We start from the raw sequence: 22,976 nt of genomic DNA, 5'->3' as shown, positions 1-22,976 counted from the left end.
ATAAAATCACTTACAAAAGCTAACACTATTCTAATATCATATATAAATCATATAAATAAATAATGAGGCTATTTATTTTAAATATATTTACTTTAATAATAATATTAATAATATTAGTGATGATGATGATGATTATTATCATTAATATTAAGTAGGATATCATTTATTTATTTGTAATTTTTTTTTGAAAAGTCTACTTTTATAATTTGACACATGCACAAAGTTCTAATCAGCAGGCCCATGTCATATACTGTACAGATACTTAATAAATAACTCACTATAAATTAAAAGCATTAATGTATGCTGTGTTTTTTGTTTTCACAAGCTTTGGAGACGTAACATAAATTCTTCTTTTAAATAACAGGTCACCTATAGCTTTCATCATGAGGCTGTGTTCAAAATGACATCAATGTTTTAAAGTGCACTGCGAAGGGAGAACAATTGTAAACATAAAGATCGCTAAAACTGAACTTTAAAAATAGTCTGAAAGCAAATTACACCTAAGAGAGATGACCTTAATGCTATTTTATTTTTAATAATTCCAACTTTGAATGGTAGAATGTTCTAAACGAATAGGGCATAGGGGGGGTAAGTAGGAATAGAACACAGCCAGGAACTATGTTGCTAACTACAGCTCCAGAGGTGCAGTTTCAAGGGCTCATATTTGCGACGCAGTTTGTGAATGTTCGTTGGAGCGATGGATTTAGGAAACTTGCGACCTTAGTTGGCTAACGATGGTTTTGGTAAACGCACCCCTGATTAGCCTCTGAACTCAGCATATCAATCGTATGTTTGTTTTGTTTTATGTGGCTTTACAGTCAATTGCTGCTTGGAATTATTTCCTACAATTATCAGATGGTATGCCATGCTGTGTGCACTTTATTGCGCGCACAAATCATTCAAGTGTCCTCCATTTCCCAGGTGAGTGAAATTATATACTTATGTGCATCTCTATAAATGTATTTGTTTATTTAAGATCATTTAGAATTTTCTTTAGAGCTGTAAAACACTACAGAATCTGACAAATTGATTAGCTGTATATGGAAGTAATTTGTGTTTTCCTCCTGTAGAAAGTCGTCATAAGAACAATGTTTAGTGGCTCAATGAATTACACCAGTGTTTTTACAAGACTAAACACTTTATTGATATAGTAAACCAAGCACATGTGATCAGAACACAAACAAGTCACAGGTAATGAAGTATTAAGCATTTCTCCCAAAGAAAAGCCCGTCTAAGCAAAAAGCCAAAATTCTAGCAGGCGTCTGTAGCTCCGCCCATGCTCCGCCTCTTTGCCCTTGTTTGGTATCAGCCGGTCGGTGCGATGATGTGCAAACAATATGGCATTGGTTGGCCGCGCCTACTGGTAGCATCTTATGTTCTATGTGCCACACCTGTTTTAGTTTCTTTCCTCTTTTGAACAAAGGAAGACATTTTGAAGAATGTTGAAATCCTGTAGTCTTTCATTTTTATAGTATTTTATTTTCCAGCTACAGATTTCATTAACTTCCAGCAAAAGTATGGACCAACTTAAGGGTGGGGATTTTCATTTTTGAGTAAACTGTCCTTTTAAGCTGTCATAGGAGAATAGTACAAATACATTCACTAACGTCAAGTTATTTGATCAAGCATACAGTTGAAGTCAAAATTATTAGCCCTCTAATTCCCATGATCCCATTTTTTGCAGAATCTCTTGATGAAGGAACACACTAAACATTTTACATTTAGTCATTTAGCAAACGCTTTTGTCCAAAGTGACTTACAATCGAGGAGGCATTCAGCAATTCAACAAGAAGAGGCAATACACAATATAGTGCTAATTATACAAAGGAACTGCTAGAGTGCTCAGATAATTTAGGACTAGATTATGTGTGCTAGAGTTTTTGTTTTATTTTTTGAGAGAGAAGAGTGTTTTCTACAACTGGTTTGTCAAGCCCACTCACCTGTGTGAAGCATAGGTGATGTCATACTGTCAAACCTCTTCAGCTGCTTCAGAACGCAGCAGCATGAGTGGTCTTTAATGAACCTAAAAGAGCACATGTCACTCCGCTGCTCATCCGTTTGCACTGGCTGCCAGTTGCTGCTCGCATCAAATTCAAAGACCTGATGTTTGCTTACAAAGCGACTTCTGGCTTTGCTCCTTCTTATCTGCTCTCACTTCTGCAGATTTATATGCCCTCCATTAACTTGCGTTCTGGGAATGAACGTCGCCTCGTGGTTCCATCCCAAAGAGGGAAGAAATCACTTTCCCGAACTCTCGCATTCAATCTGCCCAGTTGGTGGAATAAACTTCCTAACTGCATCAGAGCGGCAGAGTCACTCACTGTCTTCAAGAAACAACTAAAAACTCAACTATTTAGTCTTCACTTTCCTTACTAATCTGCAATTGCCTCTCTGGTTATACCGCTAACTGTATTACAGAAAAAAAAATTACTAATGTTTTGCTTCTTACACTTTACATACCTGAAACCTGCCTACAGCACTTATTCATTGTTGCTCTTACAGTTGTGTAAATTGCTTTCTAGTCCTTATTTGTAAGTTGCTTTGGATAAAAGCGTCTGCTAAATGACTAAATGTAAATGTAAGCACACTCAGAATTTATAGTATCTTAGGTTGGTGTGTGGTGAGGTGGGGAGAGAAGATGGGTCTTAGCTTCATTGAAACCAAAATCCCTGCAACCAAACAAAACATATTTCACTTATAACCAATCTGATGCATCTTTGCCCAGTAAAAGCATTCATTTCATTTGTTTAAAAACAGCGAAGCCCTGCTTAAACAGTTGTGTATGCAGTTACTATACTATTATATATACCCAGTTTAAGTTAACTTTAATCCACTGTATTTACCACAAAAAGATTGTCATTTGTCCTCACTTGTCTTTCCTATATAAAGCTTAGTTTACAGTTTTTCTCCATTGGTTTCTCTCATTTCTTGAAACAGAAATTACATTCTTAAAATTCTTAGATCCTTTGCCAAAACAGTGTTACAGTTTAGCACAACGCTATAGCTCACTTGCAAAAGCTTGTACCTTTCCCAAAACAGTTCACTCATGTGTCAAAACTTAATTTCCTTCTCATTTAAACAGTCAGTGACCCCAAAATGCTTCATCCCTTTAGGATGGTGTAAGCACTGCAAGTCAAAATGTTTAGATGTTTTGTTCATATGGCAAAGAACCACTAAAATATCCCTCATGTCCACCTTACAGTCTTAGCCCAGTTTTCATTGACAATGGTTACTATAGTGTTTTTGTCTAGCTAACAGAATACAATTGTGTATAAAACTGTGGAAAAGAAATAGGATTTTAGGATAAGAGTAGCCTCCAAGTTTTGACGTCACACTTTGCACTCATACTGCCAAGGAAATGGAAACTCCTTTTTTATTGTAATGATCAACCACACACAAAGTAACTTCCATAGATCAGAGCATAAAAGATTAAATTGCTGTAATAAATTGTAATCAAATGTACCAAGGATTCACCTACTGTATGGTATTCATGGTATTATAGTCTTGACTCATTTTGACAGTTGAACAGACCAATGTGCATGTAATGACTTTTACAGTGAAGTGACGCTGACACGTTTTGGAGAGAACAACCATCAGACTGAGAATCAACAATCAGTTTTTGTACTAAATGTAGGCTATCTGTACTTAATCATTTGCAAAGATGTACTTCGCCATTTGCAATTTGATGAAATGAATGAGAAATTCAATTCTGGTGTGAACAATTGCCAAGTGGTTTAGAGGTTTGTCCATGTTGTTTTGAGAATGTAATTTCTGTTTCAAGAAATGAGCCAAACAAATGGAGAAAACTGTAAAATTACACCTTAAGAAATATACATAGATTATCAGTTTTACATATTTTAAGATTCATGTTTTTTATTTTTACCCATTTATTTATGCTTTTGAATTGCATTATAGGATCCTGGTCTTTCTTCCAACACCTTTTGTAACTTTTATAACCATCTTTAATAGTTTCAAGTGGAAAAAAATTGTCTGGGTTGGTGTTGTACAGTCTATTACGCTACAAAAACTGCCAGTACAGTTTCTGTTATTTTGCAGACCTGTTTATATATAATGTTTTCTATACATTATATTATTTTAAACTACTAAAATGTCAATAAAAATCACTTTGTTAAACTGTAGAGTTGAGCTTTCAACATTAAAAGTCAACAGAGCAGAGATCAACATCCCATAATGCAATTCACAACCGTAAATAAACGGTAAACACAAAGTACGTACATTTAATTAACAGAGTGTGGATTAAAGACGTCTACAATGGAAGTGAAAATTTCATTAAAAAAAGAAATGTATAGTATCATGTATAGTGTATTAGTGCTCGCTCACTTTTCCAGCAGTGCTGCCTTCAGAAGTGTTTAAAATAGTCTTTGCACTACAAGTCATGAACTAAACCATCCAGCTATAAGGACCATGCAGATTCATTGAATCGAGACGAACCAGTAAATCAGCCAAAAAGACACAGGGAAAAGTACTTGACAGCTTTAATGAAGGGAGAAACTACAATTCCAAGTGCTTCAACATTACACAGTCAAATTAAGGATGATGGAGAAATACAAAACAACAATAACACTGTCAATATTATGCTGATGACTGAGCTTAAATTGTAGTGAATTAACATACACTCACCGGCCACTTTATTAGGCACACCTGTCCAACTGCTTGTTAACGCAAATTTCTAATCAGCCAATCACAAGGCAGCAACTCAAGGCATTTAGGCGTGTAATGTAATGTGTATTTATAAAGCGCATTTATTGTGTATGGTCATACACCCAAAGCGCTTCACAATCATGAGGGGGGTCTCTCCACACCTTCACCAGTGTGCAGCATCCACTTGGATGATGCGACGGCTGCCACAGGACAACAGTGCCAGTGCGCTCACCACACACCAGCTATTAGTGGAGTGGAGAGACAGTGATAGAGCCAATTTGGAGGATGGGGATGATTGGGAGGCCATGATGGTTTAGGGTTGAGAGGGAATTTGGCCAGAACTGTAGACATGGTCAAGACGATCTGCTGCAGTTCAAACCGATCATCAGAATGGAGAAGACAGATATCTTGTTTAATCTATGCCACAAAGGAGTAAGGCAGTTCTGAAGGCAAAAGGTGTCCAACCCTGTACTAGGAAGGTGTACCTAATAAAGTTAAGATGCATAGGTATTTTTGTGAAAATAGCCCAAAGTACATTGCATGAGTCACAATTATTGGTCCTTTTATGCCAAAAATGATAGAATATCAAGTAAGGATCATCTTCTATGCAGATATTTTGTACATTTTCTACTTTAAATATATCAAAACTACATTCTTGATTAGTAATGTGAATTGTAAGAACATTATTGGGCAACTTTGAAGGCCTTTTTCAGTATTGTGCCCTTTTTGAATCTTCAGATATTCACATAGTCATATCTCAGCCAAATTTTGTGTAAATAGAGCACATTTCATACACAGTGGTAATTCAAAGTTCTTACATAAACAGGAATAAAAGAAACAAGAGAATAAAAAGATATTAAAATGTGTTAAAACAGGTTATAAAAGAATGAAAAAGACAAGAAAGACACAGTAGTGTGATCTGTGGGACGTAGCACTGTGCTCATTCAGGTACAGGTAAACAGATGTGCTTCAGTCTTGATTTGAATGTGCCTAATGTTGGAGCACATCTGGTCATTTCTGGATGCTGATTCCAGCAGTGGGGGGCGCTGTTAGTAGCTGAAAGCAGATTCACCCTGCGGAATTTCTAGTTTATATGATCCTAAAGATCTGAGTGGTCTGTTAGGTTAGTATTGAGTCAGCATATCTGTAATGCATTGAGGCTATTTATTGATTTATAGACCAGTAATAATACTTTTAACTCTATTCTGAATGTAACTGGGAGCCAGTGTAGAGACCTGAGGACAGGTGTGATGTGCTCTGATTTTTTCTGTTTCTGGTCAGAATCCTGGCTGCAGCATTCTGGATGAGCTGCAACTGTCTGACTGTCTTTTTGGGAAGGCCGGTGAGGAGTCCATTACAGTAATCCACCCTGCTGCTGATAAAAGCATGAACAAGTTTCTCTACTGTAAGTCCTCACTGGAAACAAAGCTTCTAATGCTTGCAATGTTTTTGAGATGATATTCTGCTGATTTATTAACTGATTTGACATGATTACTGAAACTCAGATCTGACTCCAGAGTCACACCGAGATTCTTGACCTTATTGTTTTGTTATTTGACCCTTAGAGCCAAGGTACACATTCACCTTGAAAACCTCATATCTGTTACCAAATGCAATGACTTCAGACATCAATGAAAATCTACTTATCTAGCAGATCTTTGCATAAATGTATGACAACACAAAGGCTCAGTGGTTAGCATTGTCACCTCACAACAGGAAGGTCACTGATTCGAGTTTCAGCTGGGCCAGCTGGTAGTTCTGTGTGGTTTTTGAATGTCCTCCCCTTGTTGATGTGGGTTTCCTCCGGGTGCTCTGGTTTTCCCCACAGCCCAAAGACATGTGATACAGGTGAATTGAATATGCTGGATAAGTTGGCGGTTCATTCCACTGTGAAAAATGAATGAATGAATTTTATAGACTGTAAGTTTAAAAAAATTGACACTTGTGACTAGTTTTGTGGTCCAGGGTCACATATAGAGTAGGGGATGCATTGTATGAATCAGGCTGTGGCAGAAACATACAATTATGCATATCATCATCACATGTTTAATTACAGAGTGCAGTAAAGCATTATTCTGCAAAACCCAACAGGTAAAATTAAACTAAGCATGTTCATGTTATAGTTAAAGCCAATAATGAGAGCAGAAAGCAGATATTTACAGATCTCGATAAGACGGACAGTGTCATTCCAAGCCATTCTCTGCTATATCAGGCGTTCGTGTGTTTGTTAATGTCATAATATCAGTACGAGACGTGATGTATTACAGGGTATCTGACATTGAGTGTGTGCTGGTGTGTGTGTAGGTTACCATTTGATTGACAGGTGAGCAGAGTCTCAGTGCTCTGGGCTTCATAATCAGCAGCTTTATTCCGAGCACAAAGGATTGTGGGAAGAGAGGGATGAGAGAAGCCGAGAAGTGCAGAATAGTAAAATTCCCGGAGGAGAGGAGGGGTTGCCTTCTCTCCTTTGTTTATTTCTTTGCTTTCCTTTGAACAGGTTCTCAGTGTGTGTGTTTTCGGGAGTGCAGGTAGTGTATTTGGTGTATTTTTGAGTATGTGCGCTGCTCTGCGTGTGTGTTTTTGAAACGAGTGTTGCTCTCATTATGACTGATAGATCAAAAGCGTGATTAATTTCTGAGCACGTCTGCACTGGTGCTGTTGCTCCAGCTGTTCAGTGCCGATAAAACGGACGCTCTGATTGGATGAACTCGCAGTCAGTCAATAAAATTGGGTGGGTGGGTGTGTCCAGGTGCCGGGGGCTTGGTCATATTTTCATATAAGAGATGTTTTTCCTGTAATTTTGTTTGTTTTATAGACTCAAAAATAATCATGTCTGCTGTTTGGTCAAACTACTTATTTAAAATGAGCTGAAGCAACACAATTCTTTACTTTTCTGGGGGGGATAACTTTGTTCAATCCACGTAAATTTGTATAAACCAATAATCTAACATAATTCCTTCATGTTGTCCAAACACAAATCGATCGTGTGGAACCCAGCATTTTTAACAGTGTAGAACAGCATTTGCTCATGCATGCTAAAACATGCTAGGTTGTTTCATTTATAATGTAGATACTATTGGGACATTGAAAAAAGTTTCATTAAAATCTTTTAATTTAAAAATTAAAACCTCTGTTTACGCTTATTTTCCAGAATTTGTATTAAAACAACCCTGTAGAAAATGCTGGGTTGCACACAATACTTTCATATCTTCCCAACACAAATCAATTAAGTTAACTTATTGTTTTTACATACTTAAGTGGACTGAACATAAAACAAATAAACTGTCCCCCCAATAAAACTCAAAAGTTGTGGTGGGTAATTTCATTTTATTGTTTGAACAAGCAGAAACAATATATTTTGAATGTACACAGAATTATTTTAACATTTAAACTCAATTTAGCCATATATTTATAAATATTTATAGATATTAAACATTTCAGATTATTTATGTATAATTTGTACACTGTAAAACTGTTAAAACATTTGATTAAAATTAATGTTATTTTTAATTAATTTAAAAAGTCAAATTTTTATTACCATTCATAATTTTGTAGATATTTTGTGATATTTACTATTGATTTGAATTGAAATGATTGATTAAATCTTTCTACCATTCATTCATTCATTCATTCATTTTCTTTTCGGCTTAGTCCCTTTATTAATCCGAGGTCGCCACAGCGGAATGAACCACCAATTTATCCAGCACGTTTTTTTTTTTTATGCAGCGGATGCTCTTCCAGCCACAACCCATCTTTGGGAAACATCCCCACACACTCATTCAAACTCATACACTACACTTTTAGCTCACCCAATTTACCTGTACCGTATGTCTTTGGACTTGTGGAAGAAACCGGAGCACTCAGAGGAAACCCACCCGAACGTGGGGAAAACATGCAAACTCCACACAGAAACGGCAACTGACCCAGCCTAGGCTTGAACCAGCGACCTTCTTGCTGTGAGGCAACAGCACTACCTACTGCGCCACCGAATCGCCATCTTTCGACCAGTAAATTCCATTTCTAGTAAATGTTAGAACTAATGAGACAGAACACTGAATTAAACATAAGTTTAACATTTAAAGACTGATGTAATACTCGCTTGTAAAGCCCAATAATCTTTGAAAGGTATTATTTAATTATAATGTTAAACACCAGTTTTTAGTGTTGCGGAAAGTTGCTTCTTGAAAGTAATGCATTGCTATATTGACTAACTCCCTAGAAAAGTAACTAGCTGAGTTACTTATAGTAAGTAATGCGTTACTTTTTATTACCTTTGCTGAGGTTTGATCTCTTTCAGAGCTTGTTATATTTTTCTTTTTTATTTTAATAGATGAGCTCTGCAATTAACAACGGACTGTTTAAAGTGCACCTACTTTACCTTTGAAAAACACATTTAAAAAAAACAATATTTAAGATGTTATCTGAGAACTTCCTGACTGCAGAGCGTAACATGCCGTATATCAGGGACGTGCGGTTACTGCCTCAAGGCTGATTTATACTTCTGCGTCAAGCGCACACATATGCTACGCCGTGGCCTACGCATGGACTCATAGCCCACGCCATGGCCGTCACGTTGCTGAAGTGCACCTCTCAAAGAATGTAACTACACGTCGCAACGATGCGTATCGCAAGCTGATTTGTCGGCTTGATAGTGCTGACGATTGTTTGAGCGGAATCGAGAGCTGCGCGAGTCCGATAGAGCGATTGTTTGTAAGTGTGGAGTCCTGTGTAGGAGGTCCGGATGGAAAGTTTTGTTTTGTGTTTACCTCATGGTTAAAGTTGTTGCACGTCCGCCGGCTCCTGCCTCAAAATGAGCGAGTTTGAGCCACTTGTACAATACGGAAGCGTTCAGAAAAAAAAAACACCAGCAAAGAACTTGACACAGAAGAACATAAACACCTACTGCCAACTAGCGTTTCGGAAGTGTTACTGCAGAGCAACAGAAACAGCGCGCAGAAGTATAAATGCACAGCTATGTCGTTGCATGCACCGTAGGTCACGCCGATCACTTGATGCAGAAGTATAAACCAGGCTTCACCTTTCATCATCCTCACCTGCCATCATGAGATGTATACTAATGATAAAATCAACATTTGTCCACTGATCTGTGCTATAAATAACTTTCTGTATGACTCAAATGATTTCAATTATTTTTTTAAATCGATGTATTTTGCGTATCGCCTGTTCAAATACAGCGTAGGAAGCGAGCTAAGGGCAGCAAATCCCTATCCATTGAGACTGTAATCCTCTTTTACTTCGATGTGTTCAAATAATGAACACGTTCTCTCATCGAATGCATGATTCATTGTGACTACTTTCATTTTAATTCAGCATTTTTTTAAAAAGCCAATTCATTAAACTAAAAAGTAACTCGTGTTACAATTACATTAATTAACTTAAAATTTAATATTACTGTGCTTTTGAAAGCACTATTGGTTGGGTTTAGGGAAGGGGGTTGGTAGGGGTATCGGTTCCTCGGTCAGTCAGTCGACAGCAACCTCTGATGGATTTACAGGAAAACAACAGGCGTGAATGGCACTCGTGATAGAAATTTGAGATCTGAAAAAACATACACAGCGCCCTCTGATGGATTCACAAAAACTGCAGAAAAATGTAGCTCCTAGGATGCATTTCGTGATCTCCAGAAATGTATATACGGTGAACGTGGTAAAAATCAGGCTTCAATAATCAGTCTGGGCTAAGTTTAAGCGAATAATTAAATTAAATTCTCCCATATATCAACTTCCCTATGATCGCCGCTCAATTTGGCTACCAATTTTTTATATGACATATTCTCAATCATGATTGCCATCCATAATTTAAGTGTAGGCCATTAAATGTCTTTCCAAAAATGGATTGATAATATTAAAGTTAGTGCATGTATCATTAGTATTAAGGACATTTCTTTTTAACTATTCCTATTTCTAAGTTGTTTTGGACTATTATATTGAAGTGCGCGTGTAATTTCAGCACTGCTGTTAGTTGACGCTACTGCGGCTCAAACTTTCCATCCTCTCTGGGCAGCTGCGTTTCCTTCCAGTGGAGGTTTTTATTCAAGCCGGCGTTTCTCAGAACTGCTGCTGAAACTCATTTACTTCAGCTGCAGGAAGTCAATAGCATCACTCCTCTTTCCTCTGTGCCTTTCCTTTTCTCTCTTTCGTCAGATCTACTTAGTATGTTCAAAACAATCCTCGCCCGTCAGTCTTTTCATTGCATCTCTCTTTCCGCTCCTGTCTGTCCGTCCATGTTTCAGCAAATAAACACCAGCTTTGTGCGACTGCTGGTAACCAAGTTATTGTTTTGAGATGCCAAATGTACTAATATTTACAATATCCATGCCCGTCCGTCTCCTCCGCAATGTGCTCCGGTTTTTGTTCAGTTGCGTAAAAGTGATTTTCTCTTGTTTTTAGCTGCTGATTAAGCTCATATCCATAAACAAAACGACCTCGTTTAACAGATTACAAAGGAATTACGCGATCAAAGAGCAAAAGTCAGGATGTCTAAGAGAGTAGGAGAGAGAGAGTGTGTGAGAGACGGAAAGAGAAAGAGAGATAGACCTCTTGCCCTGCTCTATCTGATATCGGAATCCATTTTGTGCTGAATGAACGTAACAGCTAATCCCGCCCTCTGGTACAGGCCTGAGGGTCTCTGACAGTCACACACACACACACACTCACCGAGCATTTACATGCACTCACAGAAGCATCATTTTGTTGCATGTTTTCTGAAATACACACTGTTTTTGTGAATGACTTGCAGTAAATGTGATGTATCTGTGAGTGTGTAGTGCAGTATTCACAAAGTCTGCCAGTTTCTTTCAATGAAGTAGGCGTTGTTTACTGTTGAAAAGAAAATCCTCCAGTGTCATTCTGAGTTTCAATGTTTGCGCTGTATATTTTGTCACAACAGACGCAAATTGGAGCACACTGCATTAAAAATCTTAATAGGGACGCACGATATTGGGAAAAAAACTGACATTGCAATATTCAGTCTTGGGGGTAACGCATGTAATGCATGTTTTGTAATGCAAGTAATGCATGTTTTGTGATAACACTACTTTTCTAAGTAACAAGTAATGCATTACTTTTTAAAAAAATAAGCAATAATATTTGAGTTAATTCGCTTTCGATGTGACAGTGGCTCAGTGGGTAGCACAATCGCCTCACAGCCAGAAGGTCTCTGATTCGAGTCTCTGCTGGCTCAGTTGGCATTTCTGTGTGGAGTTTGCATGTTGTCCCCATGTTCACATGGGTTTCCTCCGGGTGCTCTGGTTTCCAGGTGGATTGGGTAAGCTAAAATTGTCCATACTGTATGTGTGTGAATGAGTGTGTATGGGTGTTTTCCAGTCATGGGTTGCAGCTGGAAGTGCATCCGCTGCGTAAAATATATGCCGGATAAATTGCCGGTTCATTCCGCTGTGGCAACCCCAGATTAATAAAGGGACTAAGCCAAAAAAGAAAATGAATGAATGATTGATTAACTTTTAATAAATAAATTGCTAAATTCAAATGAAAGTAGTCAGTCAATGACGCAGTCGATGAGAGAACGTGTTCATTCATTTAAACACATCGAAGAAAAGGAAAAGGGGATTATAGTCCTAATAGACAAGGATTTTACTTAAAACAAATAGTACAAAACTAGCAAACACATTGCTTTAAACTTTCAATAATCTGTATATCTGGCATGTATAGCTCCAGGGTCAGGAAGTGCTCAGATAACATTATTCTAAAATATTATTTTTTGATGTGTATTTTTTAAAGGTAAATGAAGGATGGACAGTTCGTTAATTGCAGAGCTCATCTAATAAAAAAAGAATGAAAAAAAAAAAACAAGTTCTGAAAGAGATCAAGCCTCAGCAAAAGTAATAAAAAGTAGCACAAAAGTAACGTAACGCATTACTGACCATAAAAAGTAACTGAGTAACTCAACTAGGTACATTTTTAGGGAGTAACTCAATATTGTGATTTTTAAAAGTAACTATCCCCAACACTGGCAATATTTTATTTTTAATGCGATACATATTGCGATATATTGTATAAGATTTCACTAGATGAAATGAATGGCTCTATTTTATGATGATCATGTAGAGTGCATCTGCATTAAATATTAAATAAACCAATTGAAGGTATGGATAAAAACAGTAGAGCAAAGATGTAAATGAAAAAAAAAAAAAAACAACAGCAGATATTTGTTTTTCCAGGGAGTCCAGCAGTATTCAGGTACAAATTGAGTAATGAAATGTAAAATAACAGTGCAGTTTTCGTTGTGTGTGCAGTGCTCAGCATAATTGAGTTCACCCCATTTTGAAAATTAAAATTTGTTTGCATTTCTCTGTGAATACAGGCAATGTATTAGTGCATTTGAACAAAACAGATTTATTAAACAGATATATTTGTTAAAATAATATTTTAGTCATTAAACATATTTAGAAATTTAAAGGTAATGCAATTAAATTCAAGCAAAATATTACAAAAATAAATTGCAAACCACAAAATGCCAACTAAATTATTATTTTTTTTTTTGCTTATGATTTTTCTTTTTTTTTTAAATAAGTTTATATTTAATATTTTTCTATAACATACATTTGGGTGTAATAGTTTTTAAACCGTTATCCATTATTGTAAGTTATTTTGTTAGATAAGCTCCAGATTTGGCTTCAGCTTCCTATTAAAAATATTAGTTTAAATGATATATTTGTGAGGGGTGTACCCATAAATGTTGAGCATATATATATATATATATATATATATATATATATATATATATATATATATATATATATATATATATATATATATATATATATATATATATGATTAATCTTTTTTTAAGTTAAAGACATTAGAATTTCTTGTGCGTGAATGCTTTAAAGGCCTCGAAATCACAATTAACTGTGCTCCTGGTCAACTATAATCTTGATTCCTCATTGCAGATCCTGCAATGTGACTATTGCAGATGTGCACATTGTGATAACGACGCTGAAACAATATATTGTGCAGCCCTAGTTCTTAACTTGTTTGGGTACAGGACCCAGATTTCTATTTGTTCGTTGACTAAATACTCACTTTTTGATGAATTTTGACCCAATTACTAAAACAGAAAGTACATTTACTTCACAAAATTGGTTGCCACACACTAGCACTGTCTCTTTTTACTTAGTGTAATAAATAAAATATTATAAACCTAAGTTGAAAGAATATGACTACACCTTTCATGCATGTCTTTTAAAATCAGTTTTAAATCAAAAACTCAAAGTGCTCTTGCTGCCCACCATGTAAATCATGAACCCTTGTGAGCTGTTCAAATTGATTATCCTTTCGTTATGTTGGTGGCTGTTTTTGCCCCATTGACTAATATTATAATGACATTTTTTTGATTGCAAAGCCATGACACCAAATAATCATGCATTCTTGATTGTTGGTGTTTTTCCCTGTTGGGAACAAGTCAAACTATTAATTTTTACAGTTGATCATCAGTTGGCAGCATTAACCGTTTACATAGGCATGTGCAAAAAAAAACAAAAAAACATTCTGGCTTTTTATGCAGTTCTGTGGAGTAAAAACAGCAAATGAAAGTGTCTGTGCATAAATACACTTACTATGTTTACTATGTTCTGTGAGCTGAGCTGCTCATTTTTTATTTTCTCAAACATATCAAGGTGTGCAAAGGTCTCTCTCGCACATGCCCACTATACTTCTAGCCTGATCTCACGAGAAAACGTAAGTATTTTACGTTTTGTCAGTTTAGTGACTAAATCGTGTGAAAATGTACGATTTTAAAAAGGAGGCATAGCACCTAACACCAACCATCATTGAGTGATGAGCAAATCGTACTAAATTATACTAATTGTATGAATTCACACTGAATCAAAAAGTTACGAATTGCTGTTAGATTGTGTTGACACTTCATATTATCCAAAAACTAAGATTTTTTTGCACAGCAACTGATGATTAACAGTAAAAATTAGATTTAGACTCAATCCAAAAATGTCGTGATAATGGAAGTCGATGGGGCAAAAACAGCCCTGAACGATAATGAAAGAGTAGTCAATTTGCCCAGAGTTTATTGAACATTTTCAAAGCATTTTCCCAAAAAAATGTGTCCGAAAAAGATTTGTCATTAAAATAATTTCATTTGCTGAACCACACACAGAAGGTTGTGGCCAAATAATCACTTAAAATCACTGCAGAGTGGATGAAAATGTCCCAACAGCACATAAGGGTTAAGGAATATAATATACACGCACAAACCGAGTTTGCACAGTGATGCTTAAAACTATTTTAATTAGCCCAGAAAATCAGTTCATTCAAGATTCAATGAGAATTTGAAACCATTACTTTCCATTTACTTTTACATTATCATTCCTTATACTTGAACCATTATTTCAATTGCCAAGACTCCTAAAGTCCTAAAAATAAATAAACCATTTCCACCAATATTTTGTTTAAAATATTCTACATCTAGAGAACCATTTTCCAATATAAATCTCTTTGTTGACATGGAAATATCTAATTTCTTAAAGAGACTATATATGTCAATGAAGGAACTTTCTTTTTAAGAGTGTAGTAGATTTTTACCACCTGATGTGGTAGTTGTTGATGCTGGTCTTCAGTCTGAACATTTTAGCTATCAAGTGGTTAATTGGTTGTACTTAACCCCAACTGTAGGGCGGATTATAACTTCAAGAATCCCACTATAAACCACAACTAACTGTTTGATAGATGTTTTTTAATCTGGTAGAATAAGCTCCTGCTTAGGTCAACTAGATATCTAATGGCAGTTAATCTAGATTAATAGATGAAATAGGATTAAACAGGATCTGGATTACAAATGTTCACTCACTCAGTGCTCATTCAACCTGAAAACAGGCTGTTAATTTAATGTCTGTGCGTTTTCAGCATCGTGTAGCTCAGCCTCTGGTGAACATAATAGAGTATTGATCCTTTTCCATGCCTAAAATGGACTTTAATGTGACTTTTGCAGCCCAATTCCACAAGCTGTTGGAGTGTTTTTGATTTTGAGATGAGTCCCATTTTAGCACATAAATGAAGATGTGGGTGTATGAGGCGTGTTGTGATTAATGTACAGTGTTGGAATGATGGTAAAGCCTTTCATTGCTCTAAAACCCGACCGGAGCGTCGCTTCCAGAAGTTTGGTGAGTTCACCGGACCGTAACGCTCTGTCTGTAACGGGCATTTGACTCGGAACTAATGAAGAAATGAGACGGAAACAAATTATGACAGAAGTTAAACGAGCAGATGCTCGTCTGCAGGATTTATAATATATCAGAAATCATAAGCACCATGAAAATGATATGCTTTGACATTCATTTTTGTTAAAATTAGGAGCATATATGCATTTTATTTACCACACTAGCTATATTTTTGTTATCATTATAGGATGTAAATTGCAAGGCCTTCTTTACGCTGTTGTGACTTTTGTTGTGTGTGTGTGCGTCCGCGTTAGTGTGTCAGTGCTCTTCCGTTATTTTGGCAGATTGCTCTTTTAATTAACGCTCATTTTGCGCGCATCTGGCACGTGTCTAGATTTAAATTAATTTTTAAGATTCAGTTTAGTTCAGTCAAGGAAAAATAATACTCGAGTGCTGTTTGTTTACTTGCTGAAATGAGTTTGCAGTTGGTCATTTGTCAAGACGCCACATTTAGCTCATATTGTGACAGATTTGAGACACTGGAGGAAATCTGTTACAGCTATTAGTAGTGGTTAAAATCCTCTCGTTCGTTTTTGATCACCAGTTTACTGTATGATTGCACTCGTTCGCTATTGATTGTGATTCTGCCTTAACTATAAGGGTCATCCTGGATTTTTTTTTTAATTTACACCTAACTTGTCATGGCATAATCTGCATGATTTACATTGAAATATTCGTTAAACACCTAATGGATTTTATTTGGTTAAAAATTTCGCCTGGCTCTGAGAAAATTAATTTAGTGCACTTCATTAAATCCACCAAATACACCACGCGCTGAAACTGACGCTGCGCCCCTCCCCCTCCAAATCTATTAGCATATAAAACTGTGTGTGGATGTGTGTGTGGTGAATGTAGGTCACATCGATGAGGGCTGCGTATACTTTTTAATTATAATTATCTCATAAACACCTTATTTGGTGTTTTGCAGTGTATAAAGCTAGAGAGCCGTTATCTAACGGACGCAGACACCATATTGAGCATCACTCACATCCACGACTGATGAACTTCATTTGACTGTGTTTTCGACAAGTGGTCAGTGTGAGACAAACTGCATTGTCGACATAGAGCTTGAATTAAAATAAGTTTCTTTACCTGTCTATCTCCAGATTAACAAAGCAGTGTGGGTTTTGGATGCTGATAGATTGCGGTGCCAACCTGATATTTGGGGGAAGGCAACAATTTGAGCAACTTTATTTGTTAAATATTCTGTTTAAATAAAGTAGTCAGATTTTTTTAATCTACAGAGGTAAACAACGTAGCTAAATCTGAACAATTTTATCAAATAATTTAACATTTTATGCAATTACAAATTAAGACATTTCTAGCTATCTGAACTTTTCATAAATTGCTAAGTTGGATAAGTTCACTGTTTATACATTAATATCAGTATTTCTTATATTTCTATTAGTATGTTTAAAACTTATACTCAATCTCATTTATGTATGAATGTCGACAAAACCACTTGAGCTTGTATGTTTACGCGGTTACAAGTCAACTGAGGTTTTTAAGAGTCACCAGAATATTTGTCTTGGCTTCTGATTGTTGCTGCTCCAAATGACAGATCTTATGATCCGGTGGCGGCCAGCTGCTAGTAACAGTTTGCGACGCTTTTAATCCAATGTTAAATCAATTACAGTTAACTCTGGGCCAAACTGGGATGGACACCTCCTCTTTAAAAAAAGTTTCATTTTGCATCTGTTATTTTTATTTCTAATTTTGCGTGGATTGGCGGCGGATTTACGTATAGTGGAACCATCTCGAGGAGCATCCAGACCGAACAGATGGACTCGAGCCCTGACCGGTACAGCGTGCATATGTGCATCCGCTGTTGTGCGCGTTAAGCCCTATTAAGACCGTCTACCGTGCAACTGGTGCTTCGCTCAATCCCGCGAGCACTCGCAGACTACACAAGCGAAAGCTTCTAATCCCTCACGTGAGAGGACGGGTTCTCTCGCGCTCACATCGTGTAATTTACAGTCTGCCTGGAGGCCTTAGATATATATCTGAAACCAGACCGTGTTATTTCATAAGAGCCTCCTGCTGGGCGATTCGTTTCCTATGTCACCCCCAGACCTTTAAAGTGCATTTATGGCACAACAACCTGCTCGTTTTATTGAATTATTTACATTTTAAGTTTATTTTACCAACTATTCGTTTAATATTACTGTTATGAACCGTTTCATTTTGTTAATCTCATTTGCCTATGAACATTTCCTGCTTGTTAAACTATTTCCTAATTGTAACAAGAGACAATTTAATCATAACTTGACGTTAAATGTCTGTCATAAAATTATTTATCAATATGTTGGTCTTTTTGGATTCTCGGAAGCTATGGAAATTAAAAATGTAAAAGACTATTATTGTTTGCATCCCTAAAAATGGTCTATACGGTTTCACACAAATGAATTCAAGTTGTCCCAACACAAACTGGCTAGGTTAAAGGGATAGTTCACCCAAAATTAAAATGCACTCTTTGTTCATCCTCGAGTGGTTCAAAACCTTGATAAGTTTATTTCTCTTGCTGAACACAACAGAAGATATATTTAGGAAAGCTGAAAAGCTATAACGATTGACTTTAATATAGGAAAAATCAATAGCTTACTATGGAAGTCAATGGTTTCAGGTTTGCAGATTTCTTAAATATATTGTTTTGTGCTCAACCGAAGGTAAATAAAAGTAATTTAGCTTGGGTAAAGAAAATTAGGGAAACTAGGACTTTTTTACGTTAATTGTTTTTTTTTAAAGTGGATTAAACATAAAATAATTAAGTTATGCCAAAAAAAATCTCAAGAATTGTTTCTAACAAGTACTTTAAACAAGCAGCAAAAATCCTTTTTTTAGTGTATCTTGTGTCATGTTAATCTGAATTAGTCCTGGTGTTCGGAGATCACACATTTCCTTTCTGTTTTGTTTGCCTGAGAAAAAAGAGAGAGAGAGAGAGCCAATGATGTAGGCCTCCTCAATAATGTCTACTTAAAACAACATCAGCCGTTTTAGCTCGCCCATTAAATGAAAATAAAATGAGGCTTCCCTTCTCTCACGTTGTTTTGTGAGTTAAAGATTTATGAAGCGGAATACGTCAGTATATGTGTATGTTTGTGTGAGAGGATCCTCCCTTTGCGCGAGACACCGGGCGCTTGAGGCGTCTCCGTCCGCCCTTCTCATGCACGAGGGCGCGAGCCCGCGGTAATGGCGGTAATTTGGGTTAAATAAGGAGCATCAGCTTTTTAAACGCTTAAAAATTGCCAAACCTCTTGCAGACACACACACAAAAAACCTTAACTCGGGTATTTTGCTTCTGGGGAGGGAGGAGACTTTCAGAAACGGTGAGAACGAGGCAAATGACTGGTACTCACTTAAACACACACACACACTCACATTTGTACATCAGCTGAAAGTGTTTCCTGTTAAACGTCATGACTCATTTTATTATTTTTTTTCTAGTTAAATATTCATATTAGGAAGTTTATCGCAGACCGTGGGTGAAACGGTTGTCCGTGTCTTTTCATGCACCTGTGTGGCTCTTAAAACGTAAATTTGACCGACAGGTTGATTTGAGCGATGACCCCCCATGCACGCGCGCCCCACTCATCATCCTAAACGTGCACAAAACACTTCCAGCGTGGGTCAGACCGTCACTGTCCCGGTTCCGTTAGCCGTGAACAGAACACAAATGATACATGTTGAATGGAATGGCTGCGGTGTAATTAAACTGGACATAAAGTGTGTACAAAGTGCGGATGTTGTCAAAAAAAAGGGCATTGCTAAAGTACTATATAAAAGTAATATATAAAAGCAAAATACTACATAGAAATAGCGTCGATTAATGTACACAACTGATGAAAAGGGGAGTTAAAATAGACTATTTATATACTATAGCTTTGAAACAGTATTTAAATAATTCTTGCACTAATGTTTTCGCTCGACATTATCTATAAATTAAGTTTTCGATCAAAATAATAAAGAAAATGCGTGATTGTGGTTAAAAGTGTTCTTAATTCGTTCTGTTATTATTTGCAATTAATTTTTCTTTCATGCAATCGCTTCTCTCCTAAATCAAAATAAAAGTAATTGATAAAACAAACCGAGACCACATTACGAATAAGTGAAATTTAGAAATGTTTAATCGTGCAAAATAACAGCGATACAAAATACACCAAGTTAAACTTACGTGTTGTTGGGAAAAAAAATCCAAAAAGCAGGTAAATGGTAAAGCCGCGAGGAAAACGGAGACAAATAAAACTGGCCCTGCTAAAGAAAGCACAAACGACCTTAAAGAAATGTCCACAAAAATCATCAAAAATGTTGAAAGCGCACTTGGTTCCTTATTAGGCGAAGATACAATATTTATTCCGTGTCTCCAGGGATGAGGCTGCTCTCTCTATTGTCCTCCCTTTCCTCAATGCTGATGCTTAATTTTCAAAACTTCTATATTACCAAGGGACCTACGACATCAGCCGGAGAAATACCCAGCAAGTACAAAATCCGAGCCAGGGAGCGCTTTGTGCAGAGGGGAGGCATTTCAGCCGCTTTTACCGACAGCGCGAGGCGACATTTCATTTTCACGCGCTATTTTGGGGATTTTTTTTCTTTCATTCGTCCAACAGCGCGAGGAAATCGGGTTATTGGATCGCGAGAATGTCAGCCACATTTCCGGGACTGGTGCACGATGCGGAGGTATTTAAATTCATTTCTTACCACTTCACAAAAATCCTCTAATTTAATTTAATTTAGCGTAGCGTCGGATGGAGGGGAATTTGTGATTGCTTAGCACAGCGGAATGGAAGTTAATACTTGTGATGGGAGTTTGCTGCAAAGGCGAGGATAACTATTCAGTTCTGCTGAAAATACGTTGTGCTATATTTGTTGTTGTTTTTTTTCTCTCATTGATATAAATTGCTCTCGATGGTTCATGTAAATAAAATATCTCCGCCGTGATTTGGACTATATTTGCTCTTTCTTTATTTCTTAATAACAATCATAATAATTATCTCAGTAGCAGCAGTAGTGCAGACCCTGGTGTCTTGTGCTTACCTGCGGTGAAACGGGCGTAGATTGTTGGGACTAAAAGGCTTTTAATAGCGATTGCACGGACGTAGTAATAATAATATAGTCAAATAACAGACTCCGTGGCAAATGATAGACAAGTGAGGGAGGAAAAAACGCTGTGAGCTCGTGGAGCAGTTTGCAGTGTGTTTCACGCACTCCCTCCCAGGCACGGAGAGATGACATCGCCGTCAGGTACTTTTCTAAAGACACTTTGAGCTGCTGTGTGTGTTTGTGTGTTTGGGGAAGGTTTGAGTTTCCGCCGCGTGAGAAATGCGCGCGGATCGCTGCGAGCGCGTGTAAATGACATCCCTCATATTTTTCTCTTTTTTCCCCGCACAGATACGTCACGACGGATCAAACAGCTACCGTTTGATGCAACTCGGATGCTTGGAATCTGTGGCCAACTCGTCTGTCGCTTACTCTTCATCGTCTCCGCTTACATACCCAGCTACCGGAACCGAATTTGCCTCCCCGTATTTTCCCACGAACCACCAGTACACGCCCTTACACCACCAGTCGTTCCACTACGAGTTCCAGCACAGCCACCCGGCCGTGAACCCGGACGCGTACTCGTTAAACTCTCTGCATCACTCGCAGCAGTATTACCAGCAGCTCCATCACGGCGAACCGGCGGACTTCATCAACCTTCACAACGCCCGGGCGCTCAAGTCTTCGTGCCTGGACGAGCAGCGAAGGGAACTGGGCTGCCTGGACGCGTACCGCAGGCATGACCTGTCAATCATGAGCCACGGCTCTCAGTACGGCATGCACCCCGAGCAAAGACTGCTGCCCGGGGCGGGTCTGGGGCTGCCGCCACCGGGGGCCGATGACCTACAGGTACACCTCACCGACATTCTACCGTTCAAGCACAAAACACAAACACACACACGCTCAACGGTGTCGTCTGCAGAAAAGTCGACGCCTTCAGGGATGTTGCATAGTCACTTTCACTGCCCGAACAGAAGAAATGATTGCCCGAGGGCTCGAAAAAAAAAACATCCGGAAAAAGAAGGCCGTGCGATCACCTTTTGCGGCCTTGATGATTTCGCACAACGAATAAATTGATCGAATAACGCACAATAGTAAGCTACTCTTTACAAATAAATTGCGTATAAACGAAGAAAATACATAGTGAAAAAATAACAGTCGGTGCATGAGAAACGCATAAATTACCGATGCGTGAAATAAAGACTTTTTAAAGCTGCATTTGGAAACGTTTGGATGCACCGCATTTGAGTTGATTTAACCAGCGGATTTTACATATTTAATATAGTGAATATTGAGAAGTCTGCGCGTATGTCGGGCCTCGCTTCTGTAAAGCCGCTGTTTCTTTTTCCTCTGTTAAAAGGCGGATTAAGGGCTTGAAAAAGTGCGAACAAAAGGCAAATCCTCCGCTGTAGAGCACCGTAGTTTATCCAATTTAGGACTTAATGTCAATCAACTGGTTATTTATGCACAGACATCTGAAACAGCTCAAGTTTAACCGGTAAGTCAAAAATATGTTAAGATCAAAATAATTACCCAGTGCTTTTAAAACGCAATGCGACGGCGAATTTAAATAGAAATACATTTTATGTATTGAAATAAATAATTTTAGACATTGCTATTTTTTGGAAATTTTATTTCACTGCATATAAATATTTATAATTGTATACTAAAATTATAGATTTGAATGATAACGCTGACGTAATCTAAACTGTAGGATTATACAAATTATACTACAAGATAGATATGAATGTACACACTCTTGTTTTAATATTTTGATTAACATATATTTGTTACATAATATTTTTTGTTTTGTGCATGTTTTACAGCGCATGTGTAAATAATATACACATTTGCAAAATAAAATAGTACAATAGTAAAAATATGAAAGTAATATAAAACATTTGCAAAATATAATAGTATGATAAAACTATTGTAATAGTAATATAAATACATTTGCAAAATAAGCATTGTTTTCTAATAAAATAGTACAGCTGGGGTTGATATTGGGTTAACATTATTGCATATATATTTTATATATATATATATATATATATATATATATATA

The 22,976-nt window shown here is 37.1% G+C and overlaps 1 protein-coding gene and 1 long non-coding RNA gene across 36 annotated transcripts in view; one reads left to right on the top strand and one right to left on the bottom strand.

The window, feature by feature from the left end:
- The window catches only part of tfap2d (transcription factor AP-2 delta (activating enhancer binding protein 2 delta)), a 212,742-nt gene that overhangs the window by 177,591 nt on the left and 12,175 nt on the right, over positions 1–22,976 (top strand). For 18 of the 35 annotated variants that reach the window (XM_073932955.1, XM_073932949.1, XM_073932956.1 and 15 more), the window contains one exon: positions 21,263–21,760. In XM_073932955.1, coding sequence (XP_073789056.1) covers positions 21,296–21,760 — 465 coding nt within the window. In that variant the 5' untranslated portion in view covers positions 21,263–21,295. 35 annotated transcript variants of the gene reach the window in all.
- On the bottom strand, positions 4,480–20,414 carry LOC137488700 (uncharacterized). The gene is made up of 3 exons (XR_012396113.1): positions 20,046–20,414; positions 4,799–6,549; positions 4,480–4,670 (listed from the first exon to the last, which is right to left on the bottom strand). It is a non-coding gene; the product is annotated as an uncharacterized lncRNA (long non-coding RNA).

Source organism: Danio rerio, chromosome 20 (genome assembly GCF_049306965.1).
Source record: "Danio rerio strain Tuebingen ecotype United States chromosome 20, GRCz12tu, whole genome shotgun sequence".
NCBI classification, from domain to species: Eukaryota; Metazoa; Chordata; class Actinopteri; order Cypriniformes; family Danionidae; genus Danio; species Danio rerio.
The sequence above is the reverse complement of the archived record's forward strand: the minus strand, read 5'-3'. Positions and strand labels throughout refer to the sequence as shown.